Below are 25,093 nucleotides of genomic sequence, written 5' to 3' on the forward strand. Positions count from 1 at the left end.
GCTTGTATAGATCTGTAACTTTAGAAATTGTATTCCCACTCCTGCAATGTATCCTGGATGTGGGCAGAAATATTCTGATTAATTAAACTTATCTATCTTTTATGTTATCTTTATTTATTTTCGTGTACTGACAACATTCACAATAGCCAAACTCAGAAGCAATTGATTTATTATTAACTGCAATGGCAATTTATCAGTTTACAGTCTGAGATATATCTGGCATCGTAGACATTGCTTATTTGCTTGGGGCATTCCCACCTGATGGATGAATTACTCAAGAGCCTAAATTATAGATAAGGAGACTGATTGTTGTGCAAAGAATTAGAGTGAAAGCAGAGGTGTCCTAACAGGATATTTCTATCACACGCCACAGTAACTCGATGATTTGCCTTGAGGTTCTTTCTGTGTTAACAGCTGGCATTAGTCATCATAGCACCGAACCTTGTGAGGGAAAATGAAGCAGATTCCTACAGGCTCTAGGTCTGTGCTGTGCACTGCCCACACCTCCATTTGACACATCTGATCAGGTCTTTGTTCATGACAGAGAGCAGCTTACCATCTTTCTTTATGTGAGAGAAATGTTGATTAGTATTTAAGGAGCTGCTAAATCTGCTTGATGGTGACAGAAAAACCTTGGCTTCCACAGCAGCTCATTTACAGGCACTGTTTGCAGGTAAGGCTCTGTGATTAATATATAGAGAGGCAGTGTATTGGCCAGTATTATGTCAACTTGACACAAGCTGGAGTCATAGAGAAGAGGAAGCCTCAGTAGGCAGTAGGGCATTTTCTTAATAGTGTTTGATGGGGGAGGGCCTAGCCCATTGTGGGTGGTGCCATCTCTGAGCTGGTGGTCCTGGGTTTTATAAGAAACCAGGCTGAGCAGACCATGAGGAGCAAGCCTCAAGGCAGCATTCCTCTATAGCTTTTGCCTCAGCTCCTGCCTCTGGGTCCCTTCTCTGCTTGAGTTCCTGTCCTGACTTCCTTTGATGATGAACTGTGATGTGAAAACATAAGTTGAATAAACCCTTTCCTCCCCAAGTTTCTTTGGTCATAGTGTTTCATCACAGCAGGAGTAACCCTAAGACAGGTGATCACTACAGTGTCAGCAGATGTAGCTGGCTGGTGTCCCAAATCACCCCTAATTGAAAATCATTGGCTTAGAGTGAAGAAAACCAGACCACATGAGATACTGCATAGAGGTTAACTGAAAAGTAGGCATTGAGGATATGACTGAGCATGCCTCTTTGGTAGCACAGGGGTATAGAACTGTTAACAATGGACCTGTCTTGTCTCTGCTTTCCACTAATTATAAGATCTTTAGTTAGTGGCGTTACTCATCTGGTTGGGGATTAGAGAATTAGCCATATTGTATTCTCTCTAAGTTGCATGCTTGTTCTGAACATGAGATACACTAGCATTTGTTGGTCTTTATAATATGTACAAAGGTTTCTGTAAATGATAAAATATGCCCAAGTGCTGTATATATCTTACTATGCATTTTCTATCCCTTTAGATTAAAAAAAAACTGGCAATATAAAAACTACCTTAATTTATTCTCTTTGTGTATTTGACCACCTAAATATGTTCTAGGAATGATCAGTTTTCTTATGTTTGTAAATACACAGGGTTAAAGTGTAGTGTCTTCTGTTTTATAGTAAGAATAAATAAAATGAGATTTCTTAAATTTAAGTAGATAAAACAGAAAGCTACATCTCTTGACATGAATTTATTCCATATGTTGGACAATAGACACAGGTCTTTGGGGAAACTTAATGTTAACACTTCTCTATCCAGAAGAAGACTTGTTTCCCATTGTTTGTTGTCCTGAAGTAATTCTGTATAATGACTCAACTGTTTTACCATCATCTTATCTCAGTGCTTCTCAACCTATGGGTCGTGATCCCTCTGGGTCACATATCAGATATCCGCATATCAGATATTTACATTACAATTTATAACAGTAGCAAAATTATAGTTATGAAGTAGCAATGAAATAATTTTATGGCTGGGGGGGTCACCACAGCATGAGGAACTGTATTAAAGGGTCACAACAGCATTGGAAGGTTGAGAACCACTATCTTAGCCAATTCACCTTTGTTTTTGTACTTCAGTGGATTAATCTTAGTCATGGTTTCTCTGTATACTTAATGTTTGCTGAATGAAGAAATAGATTTCAGAAAACACATCCTGCAGGCTGTCTGATAAATTATCAGTGACCCTAGTCTTCATTGTAGATTTCCTCTGAGTGGACTGCAATTGGTATCGTTGTGATGCTCTTGTCCCCAGAGTTTACTCTGAATATTACCCTTTGGGTTGTAGTGGTTGGCACAGTTGCCTCTGCACTCATGTGGTCTGTTTTGGATGCCTGACCATGATGGATAACCTACCAACAATTGTTGAGTTTTCATATTGACCCTGCCTACCTTACCTTTTCTTATTTACTCAGATGTGATAGTAATCATAAGGATTTAGGGCAGTGCCCTCACCCAGTGAGGATATTGAATTCAGTGGAATTGTTTGGGTCGATAGTATGAAGTAGCTCATGCACACTTACTTGAAGCAGTTAGTTAGTTCTTGAGTCCAGATGCACTGCCACACCTGGTTTCTGTGTGGCTCTGGGGACCTGAACCCAGACTTCGTGCTCAAACATTGAGGACATCTTCCTCCTTAACGTCTCTCCAGCCATGCATTTGTGTTCTTTATGGGTTGTAGTCCACATCCTCCAGTCAGCTACGTGTCCTTACTCAAGCCTCCATTTTCCTCTAAGATGTTCTGTATTCTATACAGATATAATCAATTTCTGCTGCCTCGTCTACCACCCTGTCTCCATTTGTATACCTCTGTATACCTGTGTATACAGAAGGCACTCACATGAGTTTTGACCTGTTGAATAAATTAAACTCAGTGTTTTGTTATTTATGCTTTGATTAATGCTACCATCAAATATAATATTTTTTCCTTCAGTACTTTTCTACTTTCAGTTAGGTATTCAGTCTAGACTGCCATGGTTAAATGAAACCGATTTGAATAGCCACCTGAACAACTTTAGAATCATTTCTGAGTTTCTTAAGGAAAAACCCTGAGCTCATTGAAGACAACAAGAGAGGAAATGATGAAGGCAGCAGAGCAGGGTAGAAGATGTGTCCTGTCTGAAGAGGAAAGACTCGGACCCTCTTAGTGTCTCCAGCTGCAAGCTGTTCAGATTGGGCTGGAGTTGGGAACGGGGCTTGTCTCCCTCAGCTGCTTTCAGACGCCTCCTTTGCTACTTGGACTGCTCTCTCTCTCTCATTTTTGAGCTTCTAGAACATTCTTACACCTTGCCATGGAATAGAACTTTAGAATGCTTTTTCCTTCTTGTCCTACCAAGTTACACGAGGGCTCTCCATCTTGGAGGACTAAAGTACGGCCATTTTGGTGAGACAGGCAAAGGTGTGAGTGGTGCTTTTGTTTCAAAGGGAAACTTTTCCCCTGAGTTTCAGACTTTTTTTTTTTTAATCTACCAGTTATCTCCTGTGCCACATCCAGAATTTCCTTTGACACTAGTATTTGTAAAATCTATGTTCCCTAACAGGCTCATAAAATGCACTATTTAGCTCATTAATTATTTTGTATCTTCATATTCCCAAAAGTTGATATCAGGGATGACTTTAGTCACAGGACACTTAGAGATCAAAAATGGTGAGCACACCTTGATTTTAATAGGTACCCAAACCTCTTTTCACTAAGAAGCTTGACTCAATCTTTAAGGGAAAAAAAGGGTTGTTCAATCCTCATCCTATGGAATACACAGTATTGTCTCTTTTTCTAGCTGAGGAAATGAAGCTTCAGAAAAGAAGCTCTCTTGGTGTCACACATGTAGCCCAATGAACACTAGGAACTCCTGAGCTCAGACTTTAGACCTCTCTCCCTTTCCATTAAATTTTAAAGAGAGTTTAACTGTTTCTGTGTTAAATGTGGCCATGATATTGTTGATGACTCCATTTCTACTTTTTACAAGGTTATTTTCACTTATCATGCTATAGGCGACTTAACTTGTTGAAAACCAAGCTCCTCATGCTCCATAGTCTAAATTTTGCCTCTGACATTCCTTACCTCAGTAAACTATGTTGCTTAGGCCAAGCATGCCACATTTCAATCCTTCACAAATACTAGTGGATACTCTTACAGGCATACTCAACCTTTTGACATTGAGATACGACGTTGTTGTCTACATTTATGTTCACGAACCACACAATTGAGTTTTCAGAGATAGATAATGAAGAAATCCCATAATGTTTTCAATAAGCTTCCACTTGGAGTTGGGCCACATTCATAGCTATCCTTGGCAACGTGTAGCCCATAGGCTGTCAGTAAGTTGGACAATGGGCTATCCTAAGACTGTCCACATCATTTTCTGTAGTATGGCTGTCCCAGTTCAAGTCCTCATCTTCTCTTGGGGTGACTGGAAGATTTTCCCAATGGATTACATGCTTTTGTCCCTTCCCTCACTTAATATAGATTTCTGCTAAAATGTAATGTCTTCTCATCAACAAGCTCCAGTGGAAGAGCTGGCCCTTGACTCCCTCTGTACACTGCTGTCAGTGAGGACCCCTGTCTCTTGGTCCCCTTCAGGTACATGGGGCAGCTTTCCCTAGTCATGCACAGCATAGTCTGCCTCGGAGTTTGTGTTCTGTTGTTCCTTTGCCTAAGTTCCATTTCTCCAGGTACTTAATCCCTCCCCTTTCTTTGAACCTCCACTCCCATGGCATTTCTTCAAGAAGGCCCTTTTTTGTTTATTATTCATCATGCTTACAGCAGCTTCCTCCTAGAAGCTCCATCTTGCTGTGCTTTTTTTCCATACAGCTTATCACTAACTGCTATATTTGAACTATTTGTTATTCTTTGTATCCACGAGGACAGGGAATTCCAAGACATTGCTTCTTTGTTCGCTGATGTAGTTTGAGTACTTAGAATAGTGCACGGCTCATTTAATACACTGAATATACGTGTGTGGGCTGAATGACTATATGAATAACTCTGTCAAAGGGCCCAATGGAATACTCAAGTGCACAAGTCACTGCTACCATCTCCATGTGCAGATATCATGTGATATATGCACACTTCCTCCTGCTCTGGAACATTCTGGCCTTTGAATCTTTTCCAATATCAATTGCCTCTTGCACCCAATCCCCTAGGTTTCATGTTTCTTCTCCATCTTCACAAAATCAGCCTTTTGAAATGAATTTTATAGCATAGCATGGTTTCATAGACTGTAGAACATCTGTGTCAGAAGAGGAGAATTCTTTCATGGTAATGATGGTGAAAACAGAACATATAGAGAAAGAACTGAGAAAGTTGGACAAATTTAGTTCCAAAGTTCTGAAGCTTGAAGGTAAATGCCCTTATGAAGTCATTGCAGATTGGAAAAGCGTCAAAAGGTTGTCCCTTTCTGACTAGAGTGCACACGGAGGGCTGATGAGATGGCTCAGTGGGTAAAAGCACTTCCACCAAAGCTGGCTGGCTTCAGTTTGGTTCTTGGAACCCCGGGCAGAAAACGAACCACCTCCCAAGAGTTGTCCTCTAATGTGCAGACACCCCATGGGATGTCTGTCATAGGACATGTTACACACACTCACATTGTATCCACACACCATTAATAAATAAAAGTTAAAACTCAGTCACCTGGAGGCCAGTGTTTCATATCCAATCCTGAGTCCAACATGGGTGCTGAGTTTTAAGACAAAAATGGCTTCAGAGATGGCGAGCAGTATAATGAGAACTCATAGAAATGGTTGACAGCAGCAAACAGTGTGCCAGGCACTATTACAAATCTGTTAATCAAGTTACTCAACCCTCATCCTGTGAGGAGGACAGTATCATGTCTTCTTCCAGGTGAGAAAATGAAGATACAGAGATGTTAAGTAACTCAGTGTCACATAACTAGTCACCGCTGATTTCAGAGTCATACTCTAAATGTTGTGCCGTTGTCTTTGAATATATGCAGATATGCAACTGAAGAAAACTGAGGTTGAGACCAAAGTTCTAAGGCAGTTTTAGTTGTAACCTCAAGTTCCAGGTTCACCCCTTAGTTTCCCACGTGTATTCAAACTGCGTAATAGGTTTGGTGCCACTACTTTATTACACCTACTGTCTTTTCTATTAGCCTGCTTAACCACCTTTAAGGATTGTCTTGAATTAATTTTTGAGCCATTGCATTTAGTTGCAGGTATGTCATATAATCAACATTCAGGGTTTGTTAAATAAACAGAAGAATGTCCTTCCTCATGTGTCAAATCAACTGGAGTTGTCCTAATTAAGGTAGCTGTCAGGTGATGTAGTGAGCCTCTGATCCCTGGCAGTACTCAGCTCTATGTTGCATGTATTTTGTTTTGTTTGTTTTTGTTTTATAGAGATAAGGTCAGGTAGCAAGTAGTCCAAACGGGCCTTCAACTAAATAGCCAAGGATGTCCTTGAACTTCAGATTTTCCTGTTTCTACCTTGAATATGCTCTCATTGCAAGCATGTGTCACTATGCCCAGATAATTCCGTGCTGGATATAGAACTGAGAACTCTGGGCTGGTGAGATGGCCCAGCTAGTAAAGGTTTCTCCTAAAGCCTACAGTCTGTCTTTGGTTTCTGTGACCCATCTAATGGAGAAAGGACAGAACTCAGTTCTACAAGTTGTTTTCTGGTCTCCACATGCATGCTGTAGCACATGCATACAACTAGCATGTTAATATACATATGCATACCAAAATAAATAAAATTAATTAAGAGAATTTAAAGAACTCAGATCTTCCTGCATGCTAGGCAAGTACACTACCAATTGAGCTCTTTCCCAGCCAAGGCTCATGATTAACAGATTGCAGGTGTATCTCCATCATGTGAAAATGGAAGGTTACGTTAAATTTCCTCTAAGTATATTATCCAATATGATAATGAGTTAGTTATGAGTTTTCTCCACATATTTCCTGAGTGCTTGCTATGTGCCTAGCACTGCAGGTACAGAGATAAATGTAGCCAAGCCAGTAACATAAGAAAAAAGTCACCAGTGACTAAGAGAAGGCATGCTTAGGAAAATAGGTATAAATTTTTATAAAGAAAAATAAATAGGAAAGGACATATTTTAGTGATGTTTTGAGCAAACTTGAAAGGGAAGAACCAGATAAGAAAATTGAGCCTCACGTCATGTCTTTCTGAATATCTGAGAAGGGAAAATTTGGGGAGCGAAGACCACGTGCTATGAAATTCCCATAGAAATAGTGAATCATTTGCTATCAAGATCTGTAGTAAGGCTGGATTAATTCAGTAGAGATTAATTAACTTCTGAAGTATTTTGTAACTCTTGGAACAAGTGTGCCTTCTTTTATTTCCAAACTGCTAAGGATGATTGATCTTCCCATCTCCCACTGTGGCTCTGCAGAGGCAAGGGCATGGACTAGAACAGTCTATAAGTCAGACACAAGCAAGATTTCTGTTGCCTTGGACAGAGATTCTAACAGTAGGGCAACTGTGGTCCCCTTCCCCCAAGGACTCTGGTCCCTCATGCTGCTCATCTTTCACACATGTCCAAATTTGTCTTAACAGAGAATCATCGTCACTAGCTGGGACATGATGCCTAGGTGGGCGGGGGATTCCCCGTGTTGTTTAAGTCATAGTTGTCTTTGAGTTTGGCTGGCATGTTCATGATTAGTTTACTAACAATTGGTTTTTTTTCTTCTTATGCCATATGCTATTCCATGATTCATCAGCTTTGAGTCTGTTGCCTTGAAGGTGAAACAATTTCTTCCAATGTTGATATTTCAAAATCTCATAGATAACAAGCACACACATATGCAGAGTCCTTTCAGAAGTTTTAAACATTTGGAGATGAATGAATTATGCTGCTCCAAATGGAAAGGAGTACTGTAAAATGATAACGGTTCTATCCAGCCCTCTTCTCTGAACAGCTGCTGGACACTGACATGGAAGGCCGGAGACTTTACTCTTTTTGTTTTTCCTTGTGAAATTATTGATGCTGCGGGTTACATAGGTCTTTAAGATTTTTAACGGTTTACCTAATTGCCTTGCTTTATATTTCTTTTAATGTTTTTTGTTATAAAATCTTTATTTGGGGAAGTGAATAGGGCTTAAGTTCCAAATTAGCTGTTTATATTGTAGTCATGGCTTCATGGATTCAAGGAGCAGCAATGACTATCCAAACTTCAAGAAATAGTTTTAAGTTTCTGATATAAACATTCACCTTTCCGTGTTTGAACACAACACTTTACATTTTCTAAGTACAAAACAAAGCCGTTCTTTCTGCATGGCACTTTTTAAGCATTTAGAAGATTAGGTGTCTGATCAACACGGACCACATGAAATCTCTGCAGACTGCTTTCATTAGTGCACTTAATGTGTTGTGCATTGAGCTGCCTGTCTCACACTCAGAATGCTGGTGACTGCCTTTCAGAGAAGAGAACCTGAGATTTCATGGTTTGAATGCATGTGAAAATGTCTATGTGAACTGTATGATTAGAAAGAGATTTTTAAAAGACTCTAATTTTCAGCATATCTTCTTCTCTCCCCCTTACCTGGTTTTAGCTCCTCTTTGGTTCAGGTGTGTTGGTGTCCCTAAGCCTTTCTGGGCCTCAGCTGGAGAAAGTGGTGATTGACAGAAGCCTGGTGGGAAAGCTCATCTCAGACACCATCAGTGATGGTAATTACACCTGTGTGCAAATCAATTGCCTACATTAACAGTGGGGCAGGAGAAATACTTTGTCAACAGGTAGACTAATTATTACCACTGGGGACTTGCAAACACAATAAGTAATTGCTTGTAATAGCATACTTACAACCCCTGGGACCAATAACAGGCTTCAACTAATATTTAATGTCCGCGCACTTTTCTTCTTGATAAGTGTTAGGCTCAGAGTCTAAGTACTTTCTAATCTTTCCTTAACATTTTTGAATATAATTTTAAAGTACACTTTTCTCATTCATTAAGAATAATTTCTTTGTTATTGACAATTCAAATTTTTCCAAATGAATTAATTATACATAAATAACACAAATATGCCAAGGCAGGCACTAGTGAAATACCCTGAGTGCTTTGCTTCCTATATGAAGCTGCGTGTTTACTCATTCATGAATACTAGCTTCTGAGTAATGCGGGGTTATACTTTCTGAGTAGCAAAAGTCAATGCCAGATACACCAGGGAAGCAGATCTATTAGGTGACAACACCGTGCATGGTTGGGATAAAGCACATTCAACAGATTTTAAGCCATTTATTGAGTAGGAAGGTTACTGATATTTATTGAGCTATAAAGGTTCCATGCTGGGTGCCATTGTATTTAATTCGAGAAAAGGGCTATATAAGATATGGTTATTTTCATTCTAGTAGATAAGGAAGGTGAAGATGAGCTATTCAGAGTAATGGTCAGGCTTATGTAGTTAGGAAGTGGCTGAGTTAAGATCTGAACACAAGTTCTGACCTACTTTCTGCTCTACTATGCTGACTCGGGATTTTAAGATTCTGTTCCTTTATTTGGAGGAAAAAACTCTAAAGACAAGCCAAATTATCATGAAGGGTTAAAACCAGTGTCTTAAACTGAGTAAGAAAGGAAGATGTGGTCTAGCAGAGAGGACAGAGGTGAGTGGGAAGCCCCCTTCTGCCATAGGTACACTCAGCGCTTCTGAGGACAGCCTGGCATCATTGCAGACTTGAAAGAAAGTGCTCTGCAGGATGGCTACAATTAGCAACACCACTGATAACAACAGGTGGACATAGGATTGTGGGCTTGCCACTTCCTCCACCACATAGGGGTATGATGCCAAGGGATTTCTCTGTGGAGGTGCTCTGGTTTCATATTCTCATTAAACCCTTCATTGACTTTGCAAATAACACCGACTATGATTGTTTCTCATATTTGTGTTCTTTGTTAGACTGAACAGGGAACTTCCAACACTCTTCTGTCGGAGTTGCCCTTTCTCACGTGTTTCTTTCTATTATTTTATTACCCAAATAATACACTCTCAAGGGACAGGATAGCAATGTGGTTTCTTGGCAGCTCTCCAGAGACTCCGGCGATTGTACAGATCCACTGTTGCTCACTGCATGTGCATGCAGAGGTGGAATGGAGAGAAGTATAGACAATGTTTAGTAATTTCTTTTTGCGCCTATGAGCAGTTCACATAGTAATGACTCTGCATATAACCTGTGATACTATCTACCTGCTTATATTCTTTAGAAATAAAGCTGTACAAGTATTTTTTGCTGATCTTCATTATTAAATATTAATTAATATAATATATACATTTGGGTATAGCATACTTTATTTCACCCAGTTCGTAAGTCCTCAAAAGAGGGATTTGTGTGTGATTTTTCAAGACAGAGTTTCACTGTGTAGCCCTGGCTGTCCTGGAACTTACTCCATAGATCAGGCTGGCCTTGAACTCAGATTTCTGCCTGCCTCTGCCCCCTAGTGCTGAGATTAAGGGCGTGTGCCACCACCTAGCTATAGATGAAAAATTTTAAATAAAAAAAAAAAACTAATAAGGTTGGTAGAGAATACTGATCAGCATCAATCTACTTATTCTCAAATGGCTTACATGAATATATGAATGTAGAAATAGTACGTAAACACAAATAAAGGTCTCTTTAATCTTTCTTATGCCTTTTTTTGGCGGGGGTGGGGGGAGGAGACAGGCTCTTACTGTGTATCCCTGGCTGGCCTCAAACTTTGCCTGTCTCTGCCTTCCAAGTTATGGAATTAAAGGTATGTACCACCTTGCCCAGCTTCTTTTATGTGTTTTGTGCTCTGGTTTCCAAATACTTTCTTTGGTGGTGGTCTTCAAACATTAGTTTATATGGAAATAGTCATGGAAAAAGAGAGGAAAATACCAAATCCTTACGATTGTATTGATGGTTATTGTTTATATCTCCTATCTTTAACATCATCCAGTATATATTTGGGAGATGTTAGTAACTTCAATTAATATTTATTTTCTGACAGTATCTTTTAATAATATTTCAGTGGATATGTATCAACTTGTTCTAACTTTGTTCTAACTTGGGATCATTAAATCCCTGTTTTAGCTCTTCTTACAGACAGTTTCATCATCTTATCATTTTTGGCACAAAACAAACTATGTTTTATTCAGTTTACAAAGAAGATGGATTCTCTTGATGTAAACAAGAGATTGGAAAAACTCTCAGCCTTGGATTATAAGGTAGAAATTTCAATATATATAGTCATATTACTACTCATTAAGGCACACTAGAGCATTGCATGAGTTAATGTCATGGTTTTTACTCTGGAACGTTTGTGGGTTTGGGGAAACCTGAATCTACCTTTGCACCTTTCCTGTGGTGGAGGCCTAATGATGACGTATTTGAGCTTATGGAGGGCATAGCTGGCTCTCATGCTGATGTTGTAGATACTTCATTCTCACGTTCCACTGAGTATTCATATAGCTACTCTGGTTTTCACTCAGAGAAAGAAAAGAAGGAAGAAGGGTCTTTCAGAGATTAATAGAAACTGCAGTAAGTAATGGGAAGACGCTCACATCCCACCCCACTGTACAGAGGAAATGTACACAAGGACATTTCTTTCAGGTGTGCTAGTCATTCTCCCTCTGCTAACCCCAGGGAATTTGTTCCCTGTATCATGGACATTACATCTTTTAAGGCAGGATTTTTAGTTTAAATGATGTGCTTAAATTTTCCACATTACATTTTAACCGCTGGAAAGGCATACTCTCTGCAAGGGTGAGCATCTAATACATTTTCCAGGCTGTTTCAGTTCATGGCATCTTTTCAGCAATGACTTGTGTTTGCAAGATTGATCCAGCCTCTGTGACGTGGATTTGAGACAGTTCACTGTTCAGTGGGAACAGAGCTGATATACAGCTTTCTTAAAAATGATGCACATGTATGCCAGAGGCAAAGCCAGCCCTGTAGCTGGTAATTGGTATGTGTGCTCAGAAGCTATTTTTTTGTATCTAACTTTCTGCACTTTGGAATTGTTATTTATGATGATTGTGGTAATAGTAGTATAGGAAATATATAATTTGTTTACTAGAAATATCTATTCTTATAAGAAAGAGTTTAACATGGAAAAAGTTACCTAAAATAAGTTTTTCATTGTGATAATAAAATACAATATGGCTAGTATGCCAGATTTGTGGAGCTTCTATATAATTTACATGATAATGATTTTTTTCTAATTGGCAATTTATGATATTCATGTATTATATTTAGTTAGTCAAAAATCAAAGATTCCATTTAATATTATTACAGCATTGCTTTTCCCCCAAATGGTTAAACTATATTGATTTTAAAATGTTTTTTCCTAATGTTGATTTTTAAAAATGTACCATTCTTCATTAGCTAAAGCCATTTAAAGTGTTATTAACCTTATTATGTAAAATCTTGTATGACTAGTTTCAGATATGATAGGTAACTGAGTGATGTATTCTTGACTGAAAGATGGTAGCTAATGAGAGCTGAAACTCTGAGGGTGTCAGGTACTTTTTAAAGAAAAAAATATAAAAAATAGGCCTAATCCTTGGGTCTATCTTGCTTAAATAGGGGATTTAACACAGTATTTCTGCCTTTAGACTTTGGCAATTATTGGCACTCCATTTCATTGCTACACAATAGAGGAATATGTTTCCTTCTGGAAAGACCATGATTTTCATTTCTTACTGCAATGTTTAAAACATATAATTAGTGAATGCCATCATTTACCAACTGGAAGGCTAGTGTAAGAAACTTGCCCATTTTCCCTGTTCTCTTGAGCATCATGGCAGAATAGCAATGCCTTTCAAATTCACAGGAAACATAAAATCTCAAACAGCAACTGATCTGTATTGTACAAAAACTGAATATGCCAATCACTCATTTTTAACTTGTCTTTATCATCTGGAAATTTGTAACATGCCTACACGGCAGGATGGATACCAAAATATAGTGTACATGTGTCTTTAAATATTTAGCAATTATAATATTTTTCTCAAATAAGAAGGAAGTTTTAATAATTACATCAAAAACTTAACTATAAGTAGTTATACTTAAAAACATAAAGTGCATCTGTTTTATCAATGTCCATTTGGATTTTAAAACAAGAACTGTTATTGAGTATTTATAATTCTGATTTTCTTTCCAGTTATACCATAATTTAATTATTTCACACTGAAATAATTTTGACAGGGAGAATTTCAGGGTAAATATCCTAGTAGTATTGACCTTTAACAAGCTTTCCTGTCCACATTTAAAATTCAGTTCAGTTTACCAGTTGAGGGGCAGTGCAAGGACTTAAATGTTTGCTCTGAGAGAACAACACTGGTAATGACTTTGATTTGGTTCCTTTTGATGTGTATTCAGAGGATGAAGAGGTCAATAATATTATGGCCATGCAAATAGAAAAGAGTTCCTTTTGACCATGTTGGAAAAAAAATAGCAGAGGATTATTAAAGCATTAACCTTGATTTTAATGGCCTTGGTTGAGTGGTGAGATCACAATTTGGATGAGCCTGATTATTTACTAAATACAATACATAAATGCAACGGGTTCTTAACACCCATTGCACTCTGGCATTATCGCATTACTGCCATCCTTTGTTGCCTTGCAGACAGGAATATGAAAGCAATCTGTCATGTAGTGAGGCTGGCTCCAGAAGCATTTCTCTGATAAGAAGACCCCCTGCCCTTTGCTAGTGTCTGGTCCAGTAGGCTTAGCCATGCGCTTAATCCCCAGAAAGTGGTTCGATTATTGCTGACCAGCAATGGCAAGATAGTTTTTTTCCCTTCCAAGCTATCAACCTTCCATTAATTCCTTAAGCAGAAATACGGTGCAATCTATATTTCCTTGGCATGTGTCACCCAGATGGTGCCGTGCTTATGTTTTCAAATAACCATGTTCCAAAATAACATAGTTTGAATAATAAATTCGACAAATCCTTCCTAAGAAAGAGAAGTGTAATTCTCAGAAGCTGCATAAACTTTCACGTACGATGCCATGGCTTATCCCTTTTATGCAGAATATGTGTGTATACGTCTCATATATTCTTTGAAGAGATATTTAACAGCCTCAGGTTGTTTTTTCCCTTTATTGTTGTTAGTCATTGTTACTGTGTTGTGTCTTAAATAGTAGCCAGACACTCTTGGTCAGCAGTACTGAACTTGTCATTTACTATAGCTGATCCTAAACCCTACGTGTAGGTCGATGCTGTCAAGCAACCGTGACTGTACATTTTAGTATTGATTGGAATTGCTACATCTAGTTCCTCCCTCCTAACTCACATTTCTTTTTTCCCCTTTCCTCTGCTAAAAATTGGGAGAATTTTGAACATATGTCTTTTTTATGTATGTGTCAAAAGAATTTGGTAAATTCTGACACCCTCTTAAACACATGTTGAGGATGCATATTTACTTGTGTGTATTACATTTACAGATGCTTCAATGTTTTTGGAACTGCTTAGATTATTTTGCACCCTTTGAAAAAAACATTTTCATGTTTCTTTTTGTTTGTTTGTTAACCATTAGATTTCCTATTATGACATACCTGGCCCAGCAAACAGGACACTAGAGCGTCGCTTAGCTATCAATTCCATTCAGGATGTAGTTGTTTGCTGGTGGCCGCTGGTCAGTGATGGCGCTTGGCCTTGGACTCCAATCTCTTCTGAGAAGGACAGAGCCAATCTCCTGCTCCTGGGTTTTACTCAAGGAGGACTGCAGGTAAATCTAAAACAAATGCATACATTTTAATGAAGTGCAAATAAAATAGTAATACTGGTTTTTCTATTCTGAAATATGTGTGAATACATTTTAAACCTATAATTTATATTTTTCAAGTATTCAAAAGGAAATAGAATATAAAATGAGATCCTAAAATGTAACGTAGCTAGAGCATAAGTAGACAATTTCAGGCTGGCTGAACTGTGCAGTGATTGAAAACACCGGCTTCTGGGTTCATATGCTGATTCTGCTCTACCTTGCCCTCTGCGTGAGTGAGTTACTAACGTCTAGGTATTGTCGTTTCAGTATTTGAAAAGGAGAGTTAAACTGGTAAGAATAGTGTATATGCATAACACAGCAACACTTACAGACAACAAACTTGTAATCACTGTTCACAGTTGTCGTCAGCACCGGTACTGTTTGTTGAGGAGAAGCCATGCTACCAGTTACCCTGAGCAACTCCCCGGCAAATGCCCGCTCCATGCAAGCCCCTGTGCTGGCATCCCGTCAGAGGGGCAAGGAGCTGCAAGGGAGGCTTCAGCACAGCAGTCTCCCTCAGGACCCGGGTGCTGATGGGAGCCCTGGGGGCACAGCCTGTGCTCACGTTGGCGTTCTCAGTCTGTCTCTCCCACAGTGCTGTGGTCCTTTACTCAGCCACACAGGTGGACTGTGTGTGCTTTCACTTTGTACCTGTGTAAACACAAACTTTTGGTGTTCTTTTTTTATTATCAAAAAGGGTTCTTTCCTTTTAAAAGTTTTAGTTTTGACTGAGTAAAGAAAATCTATTCCACTGTTTTCCTCTAAACCTTCAGACTTAAGAAGTATTTCTCACACTAGTGTTCTGGGATGAAATGAGTAGGTCTATGCATTCTCTTTTCCCACCTACATAAACTTTCAGTCTTTTGAGTTTTGTTTATTTTGGAGACTGGGTTTTGTTTTGTAACCTAAAACTCCTGATCTTCCTGCCTCAGCCTTTTGAGTGTTGAGTTTGAAGGCATGTGCTACCATGTCCAGCTTTAGGCTGCCTTTTAATATTGAAGGGTCCTAGTACTTCATATTTGATATGTATGCATGTCTTCCTTAAGAACTGGACTTTCTTCCGATTTTTCTGCAGTGAGCTTACCCAGTTTTGTGTCTGGTTTGGGTAGATTATCTAGTCTAACTGGCCTTAGTTTTCTTGTTTTTAAGGTAGTAAATTTAAACCATCTGAGTTCAACCCAGCCCCCTGGTGGCTCTAAAGAGTGCAGGTACGGGGACTAAGACTTAAGTGGTCATTTCCACTTAAGTCTTTAATTGAACCCAAACTGATCTTGACCTAGCTTTGCAGTGTTATTTTCTTATATAAATCTATGCGCTGGCCACATGAACTGACTCACCGACTCATTATTTCCCATTTCCTGTATTAATGGTGTTTCCACCTGAAGTAGCCAGTAGCTCTGAGTGTGACCTCGCATAACCTCTGTATTTCATCCCAGATGGCAGGAATAGGAAACTATCTTGCCTTCAAGGACCTTAGTTTTTTTTTTTTTTTTTTTACCAGTGAGAAACAAATATGAAAACATTTAGGTTCATGAGAGTGTCAGTTTGCTGTAGGTAGAGTGTGTATAAGCTGTAGTGGGAGCCTACAGGGAGTGGCTGATTCGACTCAGATAGTGAGAAGATTAAAAGGCTTTACAATGTGCTCAAAGACGAGATGGGTACCCAATTCTGCTTGCTTTTATTATCTATTCTAGATTTAATTTCAAGCCTTTATTAACACTGTGGAGTGATTTTGCTAGCCTTTTCTTTCCTCTGAAACAGTGTCAAAGGGGATTATATGAGCTAGATTTTTATAAGTTACTGATTCCATTTTTAAAGAGTTGTTTAAGTCTTTTTGTGGGAGGCAGTTCTGTTTTGTCAAGTTGTTTCCCATAGTTTTCATGAAAGTGTCCACTTTATGGAGCATCTGAATCTGTTTTTATAAATTTGTATATGATATGTGAGTATCATTTTTTTGTGCTACCAGAGATCTAGCCCCGAGCCTCTTTCATGCCGGGTAAGCGAGCACTCTGCCCCTGAGCCCACCCAAGCCTGTCTTCTCCTCAGTGTGCTCTCTTTCACTTCTGAGAGTTGACTGTGTGCAGTCCATTTTCCCAGCCAGGGCTTTGGCTTAGCACTCGGCCCTTTTAGCTGCTCTATCAAAAGTCAACTCTTCAGAAAATTGGTCAAGTTCTTTCCAGAAACTTTTGTGAATTTCACTATTTAAAATGTAAATAAATGTTTTGGGGGCGGGGGCGGGGAATACTTGCTTTACTTTTTCGTACGAAGGATTAATCTTTAAGTGGAACATTTTTTAGCATGTCATGAATTAAAGCCACCAGTGGCTGAAAGTCGTGGTCAAGACTATTCCTTTAGTTTCTTTTTGAATAGATGCTACAGACTTTTTAAACAAACCATCAGAATAATAAGACAATATGCTTTTAAGCACTGAAATTAAAAACAAAAGAGGAAAGAATCTTCATAGAGAAGAAATTGAATCTGTTAAACTATAGAATTTTAAAAAAGCTTTTCTTGTCTAGGCCTTACCAGGAAAGATAATAAGCTTTTATTTCAACAGTGGCAGAATCCTAGAACAGTGTTCCTACCCAGTAATAACATCACAGTCGCCTGCGGAGCTTCTGAGCCTGGGCCGCCACACTTCCTCCATCAGAATCTCCGGTCAGGAGGGGGCATCAGTAATCTGTTTCAGGTTCCCTAGGTGATCTCGTGTGCATCCAAGTTGAGAACCACTGCTTTATAGCAAACTTAAAAAAATAAAAACTGAAGCCATCTTTTTTTTGCATAGCAGACCATGGAAAGGATAAAGCCCACATAGTGAAGCAAATGAGAGTTTTAACAGTAGACTCTAAGTAGAAAATTGGCTTACCAAGCTGCTAAAAAAAAATAAGAAAAGAAAACAAAGGAAACAGAAATCAACTCTCTGTGACCAAATTATCTGTCTTTCTGAGGGAAAACATTTTTAAATTTATTTTATGGATATTAGAAAACGCTTGGCCCAATTTCACACCACGGAGTTCTAAACAAATAGTGTGTATCTTAATTAGAAGCATGGAGCAAAGGAGTTATGTAGTCTAAGAAAAATGGATGATAAATAGTGTAGAAAAGGGAATTTTATCAGTAAATTCATAAAGCCCCTATTGTAGGGCCTTGGGAGTTGGTTCAGTTGTCGTTCAGCCTATAGACCTGAGTTTGATCTGCAGGGCCATAAAAAGCCAGGCGTGATCCTAGCACTAGGGAGTTGGAGAGAACAGGATCCCCGGCTCTCTGACCTGGCAGCCTGGCCTTTGTCAAGCACCATGTCCTAGTTAGAGACCCCATCTCAAAAAAACAAGGTTGATGCCTACTGAGAAACAACACACAGCACCTCCCCGGACACACCCACACATGTGCACCTGCACACATACATGAGCCTGTATATACGTATGTGAGCATATTTTAGCAGTTTATGTGTTGGTTATCATGTATTATATGATAATGTCTCCGTTTAAATTTTTTATTCCTTATACTTTATTTTGAAAAATTTTTACCATTTTCTTCTGTTGTATACATTTACTCTGACAAGAATCTCATGACAACTTATTCCTCTCGTTTATATTTGCACAATTTTAGCTTTTTAGATGTGTGAATCTGATACTTCTTTCTGCCCGTGGTGCTAACATCACAGTATCTGTTAAGAGACCAACTGAACTTGCTCACCAAGGTAGTCACGACACAATCGCATAACGTTTCAGACCTAGGTACATAAACCTCACAGACACATGTTTTTCTTATGAGAGATTTTGTTGTTTGTGTTTGTTTATTGCTGTTTGTACTGAAACAAGGACTCATGTAGCCCAGGCTATCTTTGAGCTCTTGATTGTCTTGCCTCTGCCTTCGATCCTGGGCACCACCCCAAATGAAGCATTATTTTTGTGGCACTTCTTTAATGCCACAAAATGGGAAAGTGTTTGTGTCCAGCTATTAATATAGTACAATTTGGCAAAGGAATCCAGAAAATTTACAGATATTTTCAACTGAAAAGCTAAAATAGTTATGAACACCAAAATTCATTATGAACCCAATGAAATACATATGTGTTAGCTTTTAGCTAAATGATTCAAATATTCCATTTTAGGGAATGGGAGGCTTGCATTTTTGTAAGTGCTGGCTTAATATATATTTATTACAAAATACAATGCATATAAAACAAACCACACAAAGTAAAGGCATGGCTTAATGTGCTATTGTAAGCAAAACCCCCTTGGACTCTGTGGCCAGGTGGGGAACTAGAACTTTGCAGCCTTGTGAAGCACCTCTCTGCTGTCTCAATCTTAACTGCTGCTCCATCCCCAAGGTAACCATTGCCATCGACTTCAACCACTTTCTCGTTTGCGTATATAGTTTCTACCGCCTGTGTGTGCATCCCCAGAAAACAGAGCAGACTATCCACTTAAAGCATTTCAGTGTCTCTTATCTACAAGTTCCCATCAGCCCCATTCTTTCCTTAAAATGTGTCTATGGCAACGGCAGTGGCATGGACTGGACCTAGTTTGTATCACATGGCAGCCTCTGCCATGTTTCTCTGTCCTCTGATCGTTCTACAGGGTAGTTTTGGAGTCTCTCAAGAGTAGTTGTCCTTTTATCAGTAGGCATGTCGTTTCAAGTTCATTTGCCTTCTTCGTTGTTTCTGGTTTTTGATGATAGCAACTATTCATGTTCAGTTCCAAGGTGCATTGATTCATTCATTAATGTTACAAAATAGTGACTTTCTAATTAGATTATTTTATTTTCATTTATTATTTGGACTCTTTTATAAAATGATACCTCTATCAGCTTTATATAATAAGCTGAATAAAATGATGCCTTTTTTCTTACCATTGTCAAGATAATAAACTGATCTATAACAAAGGTGGTTGATTTTAATTTTTAAAATATTATTAATTCATAGATTCAAACATTATATTTGATCTATTCATAAATTGTAACTATATCCTTTAGAAGCTTAGATCACCCCATTTGTGGCCAATAAAAGCGTCTTCAAATTGCTCTCTCTTATTATAATCTCAGCAACTTTGGTAGATTCCCAGCTGTCTGCTGTGTCAGTAGTTCATGTCTAGCTTGTACATTGCCAGGCCGCAGCTGGAATCAGGCATTTCTCCAAGACACTGTTTTGTTGTTATTTTGTTTGTTGTTTGGTTGGTTCATTTTGTTTTATTTCAAGACAGAGTTTCTCTGTGTATCCCTGGCTATCCTGGAGCTCACATTGTAGACTAGGTTGGCCTTGAACTCAGAGATTCACCTGCCTCTGCCTCTCGAGTGCTAAGATCAAAGGTGTGCACCGCCAACTCCCGGTGACACTGGTTTTTTGTTTTTGTTTTTAATGGAAAATGATAATTTTGAGTCTAAGTCAAGATATTAAGGATATTGGCTTGTTGTCTGGGCTTTGTTCATTGTTTCTAGATTTCTTCAGTAGCAATATTTGTACTTGTATACATATTTATAGTATGTCCATATTGGTACTTCTAGCTCAATGCTACAGAATTCCTAATTTTAATTTTTCTGTATGACTTCCATATTTCCTATTTTCTGTACCCAAACTCTTAGTTTACAGGGATTCAAGGAATGCATTATTAGGTCACATAATTTGTTATTTACTATGTCCCATATCACAACATGCCTCCCTTGTCTAGGTGATCATCCTAGCATTACCACTACTATTTTAATTATTGAAGGCATTCAGTTTTTTCCTGTTTTGCTCATTTCTCTCCTCTCACTTTAAAATAGTCTAAATTATTATATAACATATTTATTGCATATAATTCTCTCTTTAAAATCCTCATCTAGTTGTTCATGGGTATTTGGCATTGGCATCTAAAAGAATTGTCTGGTGTATGTGCAGATTTAAAGAGACTAAGAAATTAAGGTACCACTGCTGCTACTCTGAATATTATGGCTAGTAGTTTTATGGTCATGATAAAACTTCTAATTAGAACCTGAATTTTGTGTTAAGTGTCTGTATTTAGACTCATGTTTTTTTCATTTGTATGTGTAGCTATTGGGAACTGTTTGCTGAAAAGACTGCTTTCTTCATTGGCTTGCTTTGCTCTTTGTCAAAAATCATTGGTTCTCTATTCTGTCCCATTAACTATTTGCCTATTCTTTCTTAAAACCTTACTGGTTTGGATTAATATAGTTTTCTAGTCTAAAGAACTACTTTTCATGAAGTAAGTCTTTGAAATATTATATTGACTATTATAAAAAGTAGTTCTTTAGATTAGAAAACTGTATTAATCCAAACCAGTAAGGCTTTAATTTACACATGCTGAAAGGTATGGTGCAAGAGTGTTTATGCTTCCTAGTAGACATGTTTATCTTTCTAAACATATGTTTGTTTGGTTTTTGTTTTGTTTTTCGAGACAGGGTTTCTCTGTGTATCTTTTAGCCTTCCCTGGAACTCACTCTGTAGCCCAGGCTGGCCTTGAACTCACAGAGATCCGCCTGCCTCTGCCTCCCGAGTGCTGGGGTTAAAGGCGTGCACCACCACCACCTGGCCTAAACATATGTTTATGATTGTATGGTATTTATATATTTGTCCTCTATACAAATGTCAGAATTAATTGGAAATGTTAAAAATAGGGAATACATCTATTTAAAACCAAATGCTACTATTTATTTGAAAAGTTCTTTTTTGCTTTATTTATTGTTGCTTTATTTATTTGTGTGTGTGTGTGCACGCACATGCACTCGCTTGTTTATGTGTGTGCCACAGCATGTGTGTGGAGTTCAGAGGGAAAATTGAGTCAGTTCTCCCTTTCACCATGTGGCTTCAAGGGCTCCAGCTCAGGTCATCAGGCTGGTTTTCGGGGCCCTAACCCACTGAGCTCTCTTACTGGCCCCATGTTACTTCTCTTGTTTTCATGATGGATTGGATTGGCTGTGTGGAGCAATGGGGAAAGTTAGTAGACTGTGATAGAGAACACTAACTCAGCAATGACTAAGACAATTAAAGGTGAGTTTCTGACACTAAGGAAAATGGTCTATCTATACAAGGAGCCACATACAGAGAATCTTCATAGCATTGGTGCTTTCAATAGTAAGAAAGAACTAGAAATAACTTAAGGATCTGTTGATCTTTCAAGCTTATCAATAAGGAAGCACAGGAAAATTTTTAATAGATTTCAACATGCACTAAACATGTTATATGTGAAAGCAAGTGCTAGATATTTTGTTTAAGTATATAATAGATGAATTAAATATTAAAACTAGTTGATGTTTTTTATAATGTTTGAGGTAATTTTCAATGAAAAATGTCAATTGGTTGCCTCAGTATTATAGCCAATAGCCAATATGAGTAGGGGACATATTTGTCCCCAAGTCTGTGTGCTGGCTGGTTTTTGTCAACTTGACACAAACCTAGACATATCTTGGAAGAGAGACTCTTAATTGAGGAAAAGCTTTCATAAGATTAGCTTGCAAGTCTGTAGGGCATTTTCTTAGTGCCTGATATGGGAGGGCCCAGCCTATTGTGGGCATGTGGCCCTGGGGTGTATGAGAAAGCAGGCTGAGCGAGCCAGTAAGCCACTCCTCCATGGCTTCTGCATCAGTAACTGCCTCCAGGTGTCTACCCTGATCTTCCTGGATGATAATCACAAGCTTTAAGAGGAAATAAACCTTTTCCTCCCTAAGCCGCTTTTGGTTATGGTGTTTCATCACAGCAATAGAAACTCTAACTAATAAACAGTCTGTATTATATTTTGTTATATAGTAAGATGGTGTAAGGATGCTTGCTTTCTGTGAGAATAATTTTCTGTGTTTTCCCTCCTGGAGAGAAAGAGAGAAGGGGACCGGGGGACCCAGGCCTAGTGGTGCTGTCCATCAGCATAACTACTGTAGTGACTGAGGCAGGAGGACCCCAAGTCCACTGCATGCTGAGTAACTGAGTGAGGCCCTGTTTACAATTTAAATAATGGATTGTAAATATAACTCAGTGGTAGACTGCTTGCTAAGCAAATGGGATATCCCATGTTCCCTCCCTGATAAAACACACACACACACACACACACACACACACACACACACACACACACGCACACACATACACACACATGCGCGCGCGCACACACACACACACCACCTTAAATGTCTACCAACAGGCAAATAAAAACATATTTTGTGGTACATTTGGAGGGTGGAATGCTATATAGAAAACTAAACTATATCTGTGTGACTTTCTTAAATTGCAGAAGAATAAATTGAGCAAAAATGAAATTACAGTATGAGACAGTTTAATAACATTTATGCAAACTTATAAAACAGAATAATTCTACATGTTCTATAGGGCTGTTCTAGATTGATGATAATAATATACATAAGGATAAATACCAAATTCATAATAATGTTGCCTCTGGGGTGGGATAGAAGGAAATGGGGCCTGGCAGGCTTCAACTTATATGTGATATTTTATTTTTAAAATTGAGGCAAAAAGATAGTATTTCCTAAAGCTGTTTTTCACATATTTTTCTCTCCACTTTTATGTGTGTGTTGAATGTTTCATAAAAAGAAGTAAAAATAAAATGTACTTTTTATCTCCTGTTCCTAAAAATTCTGTAAAGTGATATAGAGAATGTAGATTTCAGAATAAATCCTAGTGATAAGCTAAGAGCTCTGGCTGCTGTATAATCTTTTAAGTAACCTGTTTACCTACTGGTGAAGGTTTCAGTGCCAGAAAAGGCCTCTCTTTAAATAATTTCCTGATTTGCATATTGGGTGACTTTTAAAAGATTCATGAGAGATACCCTCTCTAGCTGAAACATGAAACTTGAAGATTTGGGCCAGTCTCTAACTCACTATGTTCCTTTTCTGCTTTTTGTTCTTTCTGAATTTGAAATATCTTTCAGAAGGGCTATCAGTCATATTGACTGACAGGGCCTTTCTTGTGCTGTTCCTGGATGGAGTCTATATAGTTTTTTAGTCAAGTGGCTTCAGAACCTTAGGAACTTGCCATGTAGCTGACCTTCTTGCCTTTACTGCCAATATTAGGATTATAGATGTGATAGGTGTGTGCCACCATTCCCTGAAAAATTTAGATTTTTTTTTTTAAGAATGAAAATGAAATTTCACCATAATGCAACTTTTGTCTGGTTCAACCTGAAAGCTGACTAATTTAAACCTGGCTAAATCGATTCTCTTTAGAAAGTTTTAGAACCTCATCTGATTGTTTGTTCTGCTGTTTCTTAGCCAAAATTTTTACATTTTTAACATTTACTTATTTTAACACATGCATGCATGTGTTACATGCGTACATGCATGCACACAAATATTGAACCATGATCACCCATCTTTTGGAATGAAAATCCCCCCTCCTTGGCTGCCTCTGATATCAGATAGCCCTGGGTGTGCTGACACTTTGCTCAGGTTTCTTCCTGTTCCTTCCCTGTTGAGCTCCTCTTGGTGACACTCTGCTCAGGTTTCTTCCTGTTCCTTCCTTGTTGAGCTCCTCTTGGTGACACTCGGCTCAGGTTTTTCCCTTCCCTTCCTTGTTCAGCTCCTCTTGATGACACTGTGCTCAGGTTTTTCCCTTCCCTTCCTTGTTCAGCTCCTCTTGATGACACTGTGCTCAGGTTTTTCCCTTCCCTTCCTTGTTCAGCTCGTCTTGGTGACACTGTGCTCAGGTTTTTCCTGCCCTCCTTTGTTCAGCTCCTCTTTGTCTTCATGTTAAAGCAGAGACTGCTTTGCCTTGACTGACTTACCAAATTTTGAATCTTTTCTTTTTCAGTCCTCAATAATTTTGTCTCATTTAAAATTTATGGAGTCATGATATTTATTGACCATTGTCATATACAAGTACAGTGGTAAGTCTAATAAAAAGATAAAATCCATTTGATATTACCTTCCAAACCATATCTTCTCTGAATTTAAACTTTTCCTCCATGTGTTACACTCGGCACTTGGCTAAGTATCAACCATAAATCTTAAGTAAGAAATAGGATTTTATTTAGTGATCAATGCCTTTCATTCATTGTATTAACTATAGACCTTGCCAAAGGATTGGGAGATTTCTTTTCAGAACCAGCAATAAAAGAGTCTGTTTATTGAGTGTGCTTCTGTTCCTTGCACATTAGTTGTTATTTTTAATTCTTACAGCAATTCTACCTTTTCAGAAGAGAAAACTAGAGTTGTAAGTGGTGTGCTTGCCTCAGGACTCCATTGGCAAAAACAAGTTGGTGCCCAACTGCTGCATCTCCTCCACAGTGTTGACCATGATGGACAGACAGAATCAGGTTCAGTTAGGATCAAATTCTTTTTTATTTTTTTATTTTTTTTTATTTTTTTTATTTTTTATTTTTTATTTTTTTTATTTTTCGAGACAGGGTTT

General features: G+C 38.4%; 1 protein-coding gene across 14 annotated transcripts in view; it reads left to right on the plus strand.

The window, feature by feature from the left end:
* The window catches only part of Wdpcp (WD repeat containing planar cell polarity effector), a 297,030-nt gene that overhangs the window by 117,842 nt on the left and 154,095 nt on the right, over window positions 1-25,093 (plus strand). For 11 of the 14 annotated variants that reach the window (XR_006076324.2, XR_013042835.1, XR_013042834.1 and 8 more), the window contains 3 exons: window positions 8,563-8,677; window positions 11,059-11,192; window positions 14,509-14,700. Coding sequence is in view for 10 of the 14 variants with exons in the window: in XM_076546057.1 (XP_076402172.1) it covers window positions 8,563-8,677; window positions 11,059-11,192; window positions 14,509-14,700 (441 nt within the window). In the remaining 4 variants the exon portion in view is untranslated. The remainder of the gene's footprint in view (window positions 1-8,562; window positions 8,678-11,058; window positions 11,193-14,508; window positions 14,701-25,093) is intronic. The other 3 variants (XM_076546062.1, XM_076546064.1, XM_076546063.1) reach the window with 1 other exon arrangement.

Source organism: Peromyscus maniculatus, chromosome 10 (assembly GCF_049852395.1).
Source record: "Peromyscus maniculatus bairdii isolate BWxNUB_F1_BW_parent chromosome 10, HU_Pman_BW_mat_3.1, whole genome shotgun sequence".
Taxonomy (NCBI): Eukaryota; Metazoa; Chordata; class Mammalia; order Rodentia; family Cricetidae; genus Peromyscus; species Peromyscus maniculatus.